The 12,831-nt window shown below is 48.7% G+C and overlaps 1 protein-coding gene across 2 annotated transcripts in view; it reads right to left on the reverse strand.

Annotated features, from left to right (window-relative positions):
- Window positions 1-12,831, reverse strand: part of TTC6 (tetratricopeptide repeat domain 6) — a 226,777-nt gene that overhangs the window by 24,102 nt on the left and 189,844 nt on the right. For both annotated transcript variants that reach the window (XM_073554184.1, XM_073554183.1), the window contains exon 29: window positions 2,411-2,563. In XM_073554184.1, the coding sequence (XP_073410285.1) occupies window positions 2,411-2,563 (153 nt within the window). The remainder of the gene's footprint in view (window positions 1-2,410; window positions 2,564-12,831) is intronic.

A 12,831-nucleotide genomic window follows, 5' to 3' on the forward strand; every position in this document is an offset into this window, starting at 1 on the left:
TTGCATGAACCAACAAATCCCAGTATGTCCTTAACAGTGGTAGGGAGATATTGGGAGTTGCTGTTGCCAGCCCTCAGACTGTGGACCATACAAGAACCACAGTGCTGATGAGACGCAGGCAAGATCACAAATAAACATTTACACCTAAGTACCTTAAAGGTGACATTTTCTCTGATTGGGGTCACTCCTATCCCTTTTACCTCCATGTAACAAAGACACCATGATGAGATTTCACACCCAGAGCTTCTCTCCAGACTTCCCTTTTCTCCGTCTTCAGCAGCACAAATCGATATGGTGCTCTTAAAATAAAAGCATCTTTAAATAAAAATATCTCCTATGTTCTGCCCCTGAATAAATGATTGTTCCTCACTGTGCTTCTTACAAAAATACCCCCCAAAATATTCCCCCCAGACTGCCCCTCTCTAATACCCCCCACAGAGACCTTCTTCAAATATCCCCCACAATGCCCCTCTTCAAAATACTCCCATACTGCCCCTCTCCAAAATACCTTCCTCCTCCAAACACACTGCTCTTCTTCAAAATATCACCCCACAATGCACCTCTGTGTAATATTCCCCAAACAGCCCCTCTCCATACTGTCTCCCACATACTGTCCCTTCCCATATCTCCCCCAAACTGCCCCTTTCCAAGTCAGACTATACTGTCCCTCGTTATACTATGCTCCTTTTCACAATCCCCCCTTAATCTCCCCATAATGTGCCAAACTGCCTCATAATGTCCCATATTGCCATATTAAGTGCCCTCGTAGTAGCACAACTCTCCCCTTTTCTGGCAAACTCATCTAAAATAACAATACTTTTAATTTTCAGCTCCTCCTGGAGTGCTTACCGGTGCCAAAATTTCCATTGCCTGTGCGGCCCCGGCAGCAGTGTGATGACGTCAACAGCACCTCATCACGCTGCTGCACGTCATTCTGAAGCTTCATAGGTTTACACTCTAAAAGCCACTTCTGGGTCATACAGAGCGCAGCATGACTCGGAGAGTATATTAACACATTCATGCTACAGTACATAAATATATACACACTTTTATTATATATATATATATATATATATATATGGGAGTACTTCTTTTGCTATCATAATTTGTTTATGTGCATGCATTTCCTTTGTAATCTGCACTGTATGATGTCTCAGTTTTGTTTATTTCTGTTCTTACTGTAATCCTCCATATTGTGCTGATGCATATAATGGCATGTATTTCCCAAGTAAAATAAAGACAATGGCTTGCCAACACATGCCATATGTGCAAGGTGAATCACACATTGTATGGTACAAGGCATTATACAGTATACAAGAAATCCATGATATAGCTTCTTAATATTTAACACTTCTACAACTGTTCCACCACTTCAATCTATGAAACAATAAACAACTTCTTATTGCTAAATTCTCTAACTTCATAATGAAATTGGAATTAATATATCAGACCACATGGATGACATAGATTTGTATGTGATGGGTTGCCTAAAGAAGCCATACTTTACAGACCAAAATAAGGTTAAGTAGTTTGGTATACATAGACTTCATCAAGGCATTTGTTTTCCTCTATTATTAAAAAAAAACACCAGTGTAAAAACTACAAAAGTTCTCCTTTTCTGTCACTCTGTTTTTTTAATGACTGGATGGCAAAAATTAAGTACTAATGAGTACAAAAACTATAAAACCACAGAAGAAAACTAACTTTGTTCAATTTGCCAGTGGTAAAAAATCTTTTCAAGGGTGACGTCTTGAACTGGGTGACGGGACTTTTTCAGACGGCTTCTGCTTGGAACCCACCTGAAAAAGTGCTGCAAAAAAAAATTAACTTAATGCACAGCGATGACAACACGACATTGCTGTGCACACGTTACATCTAAGGTCCCTTCTTTTAACAGGTTCAGGGTTCGGAAACCACAAAGCTGATAAAAGAAGCAGCATGATCATTCTGTGGATGGTTTTTGCTAGGAAGCTAGCTAGTTATAGTTGAAGACACTGATGGCAGAGCTGCCACAAAATGATAGCAAAATCGCCACCAAAGCACCTTTTTCCTGAAATGCATTTGCAGTCAAACCTTGGCGGGTCCAATAGCGTTGAGAATATTGCAAAGTTTCTGGGATATTTCAAGATATGGAAACAAAAGATACATGAGTGAGGCATATCTGTCATTCAAGTGTCCAGAAAAAATAAGTAACAGACCATGTTGGACCTGGGATGTGGCCATATTAGTTGTCACCTAGCTATAAAATAGCTACAGCTCCAGAATGGCTAAACAGAAGGACAGATCAAATACCTATGTTTATTTTATTGGGCAGTGAAGTTTACACGAAACATTGCATGAAATGTATTCACTGATGCCTGACACTTTTATCTCTTCTAGAAACACTGTGATGTGTCATGAACATGATCACCTTTAATGCAGCATTCATGTCCTGCAGAGCAGCAAACGTGTCCCCTATTTGCAAATTTACAATAGAGCGACCCTCAAATCCCAGAATACTTCTTGCATCAATATCCAAGGCCACAGTAAACTGGTTCCAAGCGCTTTGAAGAAGTCCCTGAGTCTGAAGAAGAAAGAAATAGCTGCTATATATATTACATATTTACACGGGCATACATATGGTAATAGAACATGGAAAGGCAAACAATTAGCAAATGTGATGATCTGAGCAACTTTGACAAAAGAAAAAACTGTGATGACTAATTAACTGGATCCAAAACAGCAGCGCCTACCTTAAGTGGTGGACTGATGATTCCTTATCGGGCTTAACATGGGAAGCATTCAGGTTCAGTGCCACAGAAACAAGACTGTAGGACAGATTACATCCACACTTTGACACCTATCTTCAAGTACACACCTTTATGGCGGCGGTATTCTTTAATGGCATTGGCCTCTTTATCAGCAGGAGTATGCGCCCCACCACACTGCTAAAATTGTCTAGTAATGGTTTGAGGAACATGACAAACAGTTGAAGGTGTTGGCTTGACATTCAAATTTCCCATAACTCAATCCAATCTTGAATCTGAGGGAGGTGCTGAAAAAAGAAGTCCAATCCATTGAGACCACACCTCACAACTAACAGGTTGCACGGTCCTCTTCAGCAGGGATGCACTGCTCCTCTGCCTCTCGACTTCCTGCTTGCTGGGGGCATCGGGCTCCTGCTTGACTGATCGTTCAAAACTGTAACGTCCGTCTGCGGTTCTGGGCTGCAGCCAGGCAACACCCCGAGAAACACTGATACCCTTTACCCCTATACATGGATCTGGATTTACAACAGAGCCCAGGAGGTAGCTGTCTGAATATGAGCAGCGGCCAGAGCAGGACGGTCGTCAGAGTGAAGTACAAAAACGGCAGGCAATAGCAGAGTCAAATTCAGGCCAAGGTCAGAGTCAAAAACCAGGAGGGCGGCAGAGGTACAGAATCGTTAGGAAGTAGCAGAGTCAGAATATCCAGGCCAAGGTCACAAACCAGGAGAGTAGCAGAAGTACAGAATCGTCAGGCAATAGAGGGGTCAGAAATCCAGGCTGAGGTCAGAGTCAAACAGAAATCAATCACTAAGTAACACACAGGGGAACCAAGAATATATCCGGCGGCTTGCAAGACCAGTCCCAAGGTATTTGAGGGATCAGGTCATCCCTCACAGGTTCCTGGACTGGTGATGCCATTAGGGCCGCCCCCAGGACCAGGCCAGACGGTGATGCAGTAACCCCCTGGTGACTGACAGAGGGGCGGAGCCTGCGCCCACCAGATGCCTGCGCAGGAGCCACTTCTCTGTCACCACCATAACTCACCGGTGGACCACGGCGCCTCCCAGTGGCCGAGGCAGGAACAGCCGTCCCCGAGTCTGACGGTGAAGTGGCGGTCCGGCGCCTCCTAGTGGCCGTGACCGGAACTGCAGGCCTCGAATCCAACGGTGACGTGACAGACCGGCGCCTCCTAGTGGCTAAAGCTGGGACCAGAGGCCCTGAGTCTGACGGCGACATAATAGAACCACGGCACCTCCCAGTGGCCGAGGCAGTCACAGCCGTCCCCGAGTCTGACGGCAAAGTGGCCGTCCGGCGCCTCCTAGTGGCTGCGACCGGAACAGCAGGCCCCAAATCTGACGGAGACGTGACAAAAACCAGCAGCATCGCCATGCCCGCTAGCTCAAACTGAGCGCTATCCAATGCTACAAACAGAGGCATCTTTGTCACTGCAGCATCAGAGGATTGTAGTAACACCGAAGACTACTAGTTCCAGCCTCAGAACCACGCTTACAAGCTCTAGAGAAGAGCTTGTAAGCTTTGGGCTCCTTCCCTAAGAGTCCAGTCACTGCTGATAGCCTGTAGCGGTGGCAGATAACCTAGGCAACAAGCAATGAACTATAAAATTAAAAATCACTTCCTTTCTGAGAACGAAGAGGATTTTTAATGACAAGAACATTACAAAGTTGCCTCTTTGTAAAAGCAGTTTGCAATTTTCCCTATTTATGATGAGAAAAAAAACCTTTAAGGTATCTACTGCTTATGTCTGATAGCACAACACTTTCAAAGGAGTTAATTTCTCCAAAGGTGCGTCAGAGCTGTTATGGCAGCTCGGTGAGGGACCTACACAATGTTAGGCAGGTGGTTTTAATACTAAATATTGTATATTTCATCTAAATATCATAGGTCATAGTTGAAGACACATTTATAGATTTTTTTAAGCATAAAGAAGAGATAAACCCAAGAGTAAAAATCTATACCTAGGTATTAAGATACCTATAATAATATCCGTTCACGGATGGCAAAAATATGCGCAACAGACCACGTTATATTGATCTGATGGTCAGAAAGTCTTTTCTACATTTACCTTACTGTCAGTCATTCCAGGATGAAGAGAAGATTGCTTTAAGCCTTTATCACTTGGGTTACTAACGAAAAACCCGGAGAATTGTTCATTAGCATCAGTATAAAGTGGATTTTAATTAAATAAATTAGAGATTTTTTTATGCAACACTATACATGTAATGATAGGAAATACATTACTCTGCCATAGAATTTCTTTTTACAACAATACATAGTCAATTTATGAAACATTATCATCTGTAATACTATATATTATGTAGGGAAGGCGACAAATGGCCCTTATCCACAGTCCTTCACGGATTCTATAAAAAGCTTGACAACAATTGCTATGTAGTTTAATGAAATCTATGAAGCACAGTCGGGTTTATATGATGTGGAAATATAAACCTGTTAAGGGAATAATACTCTGGAGCTATTCACACCGCAAACGAAAGCGTCTACATCGTACTATTCTTCATACAGAGGTTTAAATTATACTTTTGTACAAAGATTTATAACGAATCCGACATATTTACCTCCACATATGGAATTATACTGATGCCGGAAGGAAAAAAAAAAGCAAAATGAGTGAGCAACTGTTTTAGATAACGTTTACATTATTCCCGTTCAGTTGGGCTATGAATAGTCTAGGGAATCCTCTTTTAATGACTGTGTTTATACATGTAATATAAATGACAACAAAATGACATACTGGGATGTTTAAACGACGCATCATCAGGGGTCAGAGGCAGCAGTCACTGTTGCAGCCCCTGCCGCCTCCCTAAAACAAAGCATCATCAGGGAGCAGAAGCTGAAGTCACTGGCGCAGCCCCTATCCCCTCCCTAATACGAAGAGCCATCAGTGGGCAGAGGCTGCGTTCATTGTCACTGCCTCTGTCCCTTCCCTGAAGTAAAGTATCATCAATGACAATGCAATATGCACAATGCAAAATGCGTGCTGCCTGTTGCCGGCTCAGATCAGTAGTAACGAGTCGGTAACAGAGCAGCACAAACTGTGCGCAATGACAGGATACCAATTGTTCTGCAACAACCCTGCTGGCATCACTGCATGGCCTCCCATTCCCCGCACACCAACTTACTTTCTGCTTCAAGCCATGCTGTGAACTCTGTCTGTTGCCAGCCCTGAGCTCCAGGTGCTATGCCTCTTGTTTTCCTGCTTGCTCTCCATGTTTCCTGACTGTGTGTATAGGGGGTTGCACCTGTGTAATATGTCCCTTACCAATCACCTAGAGCCCTTGACTATTTAGTTTCGCCACACCCACTGACCTTTGCCTGTGCAATGTCTAAACTCAGTTAGCTCCTTGCTGCTGAGCTAACCAGGCCCTGTCCTATGTCTTGCCTTCTCTGAAGGCTCTTATTGCGTATTCCTGTGTCTTGGTACCTTGCCTAGTACTTCTCTGTCCTCCTGCCAGGAGGCAGAATATCCTGGTCCTTGTGTCTTTGTCCCTGTGTCTCTGTCTGAACTCAGTCTTACCTCTGTCAGTCAGTCTCCTTGTCTGTGGTTCCTTCTCTGCTGTGTCTTTCCTTGTGTCCTCCCTATCAGAGGCTCTGCTCCCTAGCCGCTCTGTCTGCACGGCTCCCTGGCCGCTCTGTCTGCACGGCTCCCTGGCAGCTCTGTCTGCACGGCTCCCTGGCCGCTCTGTCTGCACGGCTCCCTGGCCGCTCTGTCTGCACGGCTCCCTGGCCGCTCTGTCTGCACGGCTCCCTGGCCGCTCTGCCTGCACGGCTCCCTGGCCGCTCTGCCTGCACGGCTCCCTGGCCGCTCTGCCTGCACGGCTCCCTGGCCGCTCTGCCTGCACGGCTCCCTGGTCGCTCTGCCTGCACGGCTCCCTGGCCGCTCTGCCTGCATGGCTCCCTGGCCGCTCTGCCTGCACGGATCCCTGGCCGCTCTGCCTGCACAGCTCCCTAGCCGCTCTGCCTGCACGGCTCCCTAGCCGCTCTGCCTGCACGGCTCCCTTGCAGTCCAGCCTACTCCGCACCTCCTGTGCGAACAGGTCCAAACCTGTTCCTTCATATTCCACTCCTTCCTGCCTATATCCATACCTGCACCTCCTGTGTGAACAGGTCCAAACCTGTCTCTCATATTCCACTCCTGCTTGCCCAGTGTCTCCAAGCCGTGCCCGCTTGCCCAGTGTCTCCAAGCCGTGCCCAGTGTCTCCAAGCCGTGCCCAGTGTCTCCAAGCTGTGCCCAGTGTCTCCAAGTCGTGCCCGCTTGCCCAGTGTCTCCTAGCCGTGCCCGCTTGCCCAGTGTCTCCAAGCCGTGCCCGCTTGCCCAGTGGCTCCAAGCCATGTCCAGTGTCTCCAAGCCGTGCCCGCTTGCCCAGTGTCTCCAAGCCGTGCCCGCTTGCCCAGTGTCTCCAAGCCACGCCTGCTTGCCCAGTGTCTCAGCCGTGCCTGTCGTGTCTACCTGCCTGCCAGTCTATAGCACCTGTCGAAGTGACTTATCCCCGAGTGGGATCAGCAGCCACAGCCAGACACCACCCTGGAGTGGCACCCGACAGCTACCTGCCGCACAAGCCTGACCTCACCATCAGAGGCTCCAGTGAAGATCGAGGTAGCTGTCGTAGTCACGCCCCTTCCAGAGTAGTCTGGTTTGTGGCACAGTGGGGCCACAAACCCCCGGCTCATGCCATTCAGCCAAGGCGCGAGTGTGACAGTTTGCACAGGCCATGGTCCCCGCTGAGTCCCATGTCCTTTCGCTCTCGGAACAAGATGAGCTTTTTTGCCAGTATGGGCAACCAAATAAATTTACCCGGTCTGAAGCCCAATCCTTCACTGCTCCACCCACCATTGTGGTCTCCAATAGACTGTTTGCTCAACTAAAGGCTGGCATACCTAAAGATGAACCTCCCTCGGACCCGCCAAGATATGATGGGGACCCTAAGCAGTTTCGTGCCTTTATGGAGCAGTGCCTACGCTATTTTCAATGGCATGCTCCCTACTTCGCCAGCGATTGGGTAAAGGTAGGATTACTAATGTCCTACCTAACAGGAGATGCATTACAGTGGCTTTCACCCCATTTGGGAAGCGGGGGATCCTATCACCTTGAGCTTACCGGCCTTCCTGGTGGCCTTTTGCAAAGCCTTTGACAAGCCAAATACAGTGTCTCCTGAAGAGTCTTCCCCCCCAAGCTTCCAGAAACGGACCAGACGAAGAGAACCCGAGGCTAATTCGTCTCATCCGTCTATGACCGTCCATGACCCACCTGTTCCACCACCTGCCAAGACAGCCCCCGTGCAAGATCCAAGAGGTCTAAGAAAAAGGGGCTGGCTAGGTTGTCGCCAGAGTCCAGTCCTGAGAAGGAACATCCTGACGGTGTCTGCCCTGTGAAGCCAAAGCTCCAGAACCTTGGGTCAGTAGGAGAGAATGCCCTTGGTGAGAGTACCTCCACTCCACTAAAATCTGTGACTGTTCCGGTGCCTTGTGGGAGTTTCGACCCTGCAGTTGTATGTAAGCTGCAAGCCAGACGGAGTCTGTGTTGGGTTGCTGTTCCACAGTTCCAGAATCCTTTCAAGGTGTTTGGTGATGGCCGAGCCCTGCTTGTGAACAGTCCAGTACTGAGGGGTCAACTACAACTCTTAATTGGAGCGTTATACACGAAGACATTTATTTTCCACCTGCTGTATAGTTTGCCCACTGGTCGTTCGGAGCCGGGTACTCTACTGCCCCTTCCGGTCCAAAGACCCAGCGTGGTGCTGCATTTGGAACTACCTAGCCAACAGAGGTTCCTAGTTCCACTACTGCAAGGCCAGTGTTCTGTATTGTCACCTTCTCCACCTGATCTGCCGGTTATTAAGTCATGGTGTGCTGACGTCACTGAAGAAAAGAAAGCAGTGGCGCCCTCTCCGCACACCTCCGATGACCTGTCCCCAGGAACATCCCTGTCGATTGATTGTCTTCCCCAGGATAGTGGGCTGAAGATGGATCTTGAGTGGATGCCCTCGGCTCCTCTATGGCCTGTGGGTGAAGGTCCCAGGATTAAGCAGTACTCCTTCGCCAACTTGAAAGAAGTGGCCCAGTCTTTTCCAGGTAACAGGCAGAAGTGGCTCCCCGTATGTATGCCTCCAACTTCCATGTGGCAGGTGGATGAAGAGGTGAGAACAGTGGCCTATCTCCATTTTTTACCCATCTGGAGGAGGAGGTCCAATTTTCTTGGAATAACGGCCTAAAAATTGACTGTGCAGGTGTCTTCAGTTTCTAGCTGGCCGGCTGATGTAGGGGTGAAGTCTGAAGCTGCCAGGGCCCCGCTTTTCGCCAATCTGGAGGAAGAAGTCCTTGTACCCTCTGTGTTGGAAACTGACTCCCTTGGGCACCAAGAAACCGGGCAATCTGGGATTCCTGATGGCACACATAATTTATTCGACCTGATGAATATCATGTTAGCCTGGACTGTGTGTGGTCCCACACTCCTTCTGCAGGTCATTCTGGCAGGCTTGAGGAAGAGGGGCCGTAAAGGGGGGGTACTGTAACAACCCTGCTGGCATCACTGCATGGCCTCCCATTCCCCGCACACCAACTTACTTTCTGCTTCAAGCCATGCTGTGAACTCTGTCTGTTGCCAGCCCTGAGCTCCAGGTGCTATGCCTTTTGTTTTCCTGCTTGCTCTCCATGTTTCCTGTGCGTATAGGGGGGCGGCGCCTGAACTCTCTGGTTCTTATGCAGTCAGGGTGCACCTGTGTAATATGTCCCTTACCAATCACCTAGAGCCCTTGACTATTTAGTTTCGCCACACTCACTGACCTTTGCCTGTGCAATGTCTAAACTCAGTTAGCTTCTTGCTGCTGAGCTAGCCAGGCCCTGTCCTATGTCTTGCCTTCTCTGAAGGTTCTTATTGCGTATTCCTGTGTCTTGGTACCTTGCTTAGTACTTCTCTGTCCGCCTGCCAGGAGGCAGAATATCCTGGTCCTTGTGTCTTTGTCCCTGTGTCTCTGTCTGAACTCAGTCTTACCTCTGTCTGTCAGTCTCTATGTCTGAGGTTCCTTCTCTGCTGTGTCTTTCCTTGTGTCCTCCCTATCAGAGGCTCTGCTCCCAACTGCTCTGCCTGCACGGCTCCCTAGCCGCTCTGCCTGCACGGCTCCCTAGCAGCTCTGCCTGCACGGCTCCCTAGCCGCTCTGCCTGCACGGCTCCCTAGCCGCTCTGCCTGCACGGCTCCCTAGCCGCTCTGCCTGCACGGCTCCCTTGCAGTCCAGCCTACTCCGCACCTCCTGTGTGAACAGGTCCAAACCTGTTCCTTCATATTCCACTCCTTCCTGCCTCTATCCATACCTGCACCTCCTGTGTGAACAGGTCCAAACCTGTCTCTCATATTCCACTCCTGCTTGCCCAGTGTCTCCAAGCCGTGCCCGCTTGCCCAGTGTCTCCAAGCCGTGCCCAGTGTCTCCAAGCCGTGCCCAGTGTCTCCAAGCCGTGCCCGCTTGCCCAGTGTCTCCAAGCCGTGCCCGCTTGCCCAGTGTCTCCAAGCCGTGCCCGCTTGCCCAGTGTCTCCAAGCCATGCCTGCTTGCCCAGTGTCTCAGCCGTGCCTGTCGTGTCTACCTGCCTGCCAGTCTATAGCACCTGTCCAAGTGACTTATCCCCGAGTGGGATCAGCAGCCACAGCCAGACACCACCCTGGAGTGGCACCCGACAGCTACCTGCCGCACAAGCCTGACCTCACCATCAGAGGCTCCAGTGAAGACCGAGGTAGCTGTCGTAGTCACGCCCCTTCCAGGGTAGTCTGGTTTGTGGGACAGTGGGCCCACAAAACCCCAGCTCATGCCATTCAGCCAAGGCACGAGCGTGACATGTTTTCTGTTCGCCGCCGGGTATTCTGACACTACACTCTGACAGTGCACTCTCTTCTGTGTTGCTGGCTCACTACTACGGAGCTTGCTACAGACGTTGCAAACTGAGCACTGAGCACAGCGCACAGGGACTAGCGCTGCCCTTTAAACGAGTGTCACTGATGATACTTCATTTCAGGAAGGGGTCAGTGGCTGTGACAGTAACTGCAGCCTTGGCCCCTAATGACATTTTGTTTTAGGGAGAGGGGAGGGGCTGCTACAGGGACCGCAGCCTCTGCCCCCTGATGACGCTTTGCTTAAGTATCCAGGGATACAGTTAGATACTCAAATGAAGTGTCATCACACAGAAAGTAGGTTTCACACCGCTCCCCCCTGCTCCCCGTCATACTTACCTGTCCGCGGCATCCTGGCGTACCTCCAGAGTGGGTGCGCGCCGCTCGCTATCCTTGCTTCCGGTCTCGTGGCCTGCTCCGGGGATCCGTCGTGTACGCAAGCGCGCATATCACGCAGCTGAGGCTGCGATCGCACGCATCTCAGATTTCTATGTTCCAGGGGGACCCCGAACCGGAAGTCCTGCGGTGCGCTCCAGCTATCTCAGGCAGCCTCTTCCTGTAGGCTACGCCTGATTATCATTTGTGTCTGTCATTGATTCATATCCTTGTTCTTCCCTGCACCTCTGTACCTCCTGGCTACCTGCTCTTTGTTGCGCTCCAGCGCTACTTTCTCCTGTGCCCTCACCTTGCTGCTCTTGTTTTCTCTTATAGTGTTCGCCTGCTCCAGACTTCGCCTGCCTCCAGCTGCGTCACCATTCACCTCCTGTGTAGTCTGCCTCTGCCTACCCCCTTCGTACCGACTGAGGTTCTTCCCTGCGGTCTTTTCTTCCTGCCTCAATAACATCCCGCTCTGTCTCCTCCGCTTGTGTCTCCTACTGATTGTCCCTTGGTACCAGCCGTCACGGTGAAAATCTCCCCTGGGCCTGCCCCTGACCATCCCTGTAGGAAGGGCGGTCCTCACTCGGCTAGCTCACCCAGGGGAGGTTCGTTGCTGTGATCCTGCGGGTTCACTTTAGGAGCTTCACAAGTTCTCACAGTAGGGAACCAAAATACAAAAACTGTTAGAAAGTGTAGTTAGAGAACAGTAGGGAATTTTTAATGCAAGCATATAAGAAATTAGTTTAGATTATGGCACTAAATAAAGATGGAGTTAGATTATAATTTATTTGACCTTCGGACCAATCCCTTTAAGCACAGGAGTCTGGGATTTTTTTCTGTTTTGGTTATTTTTATAACCATATTGTTTTTTGTCTCACTCTAAACCATTACAGTTTTTTTGCTCTCAGGCAACTCCCAAAAAGGACACCAGATGCCTGGCCATCTCTATACAACAAGCAATTAGCTGTTTTGACTTTCAAAAACACACAAGGTGAGACCTAACACTTATTGGGTCTTTTTATATCACTGGTAATATAGTACTACTCTACGTGGCGCTCTGCATTATTTACAGCTGTTTTGAAAGTGTCATTCTTGATGGTATCCAGCCAACAGGCCTTTGGTCTTCCGTTTTCTTTTACTGCAAACCATTCTAAGTAACACCTCCATTTCTAATCAATTTGTCCTCATTACAAATCCAAAATAGGTCAGGTTCTGTTTGGTGATCTTTCCTTCAAGGAATAACTCTGGGTGAATATGATCAAGCCCATTTTTGTTGGTGATCCAAGGAGTCCATAGGATTTGTAAAAGTCTTCTCCAGCACCAACAGCTCAAAGGCATCAATTTTTCTAATGTCTGCTTTTATGAGTGTCCACATCTCCCAGCCAAATCTTGCAATTGGGATGATACACTAACTGCATTGGTCAGTCATGTATGACTTGGACGTCCTTGCTCTTTCATATTTGGTCAATGCTCACCATGGCTGCACACCTCAGTACAAATCGACACATGATACCTCATTGGGCATAGCCTGGCTCAACACTACTTCTCCCATTTCAGTGTTTTGGCTGCAACGGTGATGACATGTTGACAGCTCACATCACAGCTGCAGGCAATCACTGAGCTCAGCAGCTCGTGCCCTCTACTTTGGCTGTGTATGTAACCTGACACTTCACTATGCTAGCAGTTCCATCTTGACTTGAGAGACTGAGTTGAACTGTTTTTTTTTTTCAGAGTAGATGACAAGCTTGGAAGACAAGCGTGTTTTCTCTGTGTTTGCCCTGTATTCGGAACC

This window comes from Dendrobates tinctorius, unplaced genomic scaffold (genome assembly GCF_039654945.1).
Source record: "Dendrobates tinctorius isolate UK_male_01 unplaced genomic scaffold, ASM3965494v1 ptg000208l, whole genome shotgun sequence".
Classification (NCBI taxonomy): Eukaryota; Metazoa; Chordata; class Amphibia; order Anura; family Dendrobatidae; genus Dendrobates; species Dendrobates tinctorius.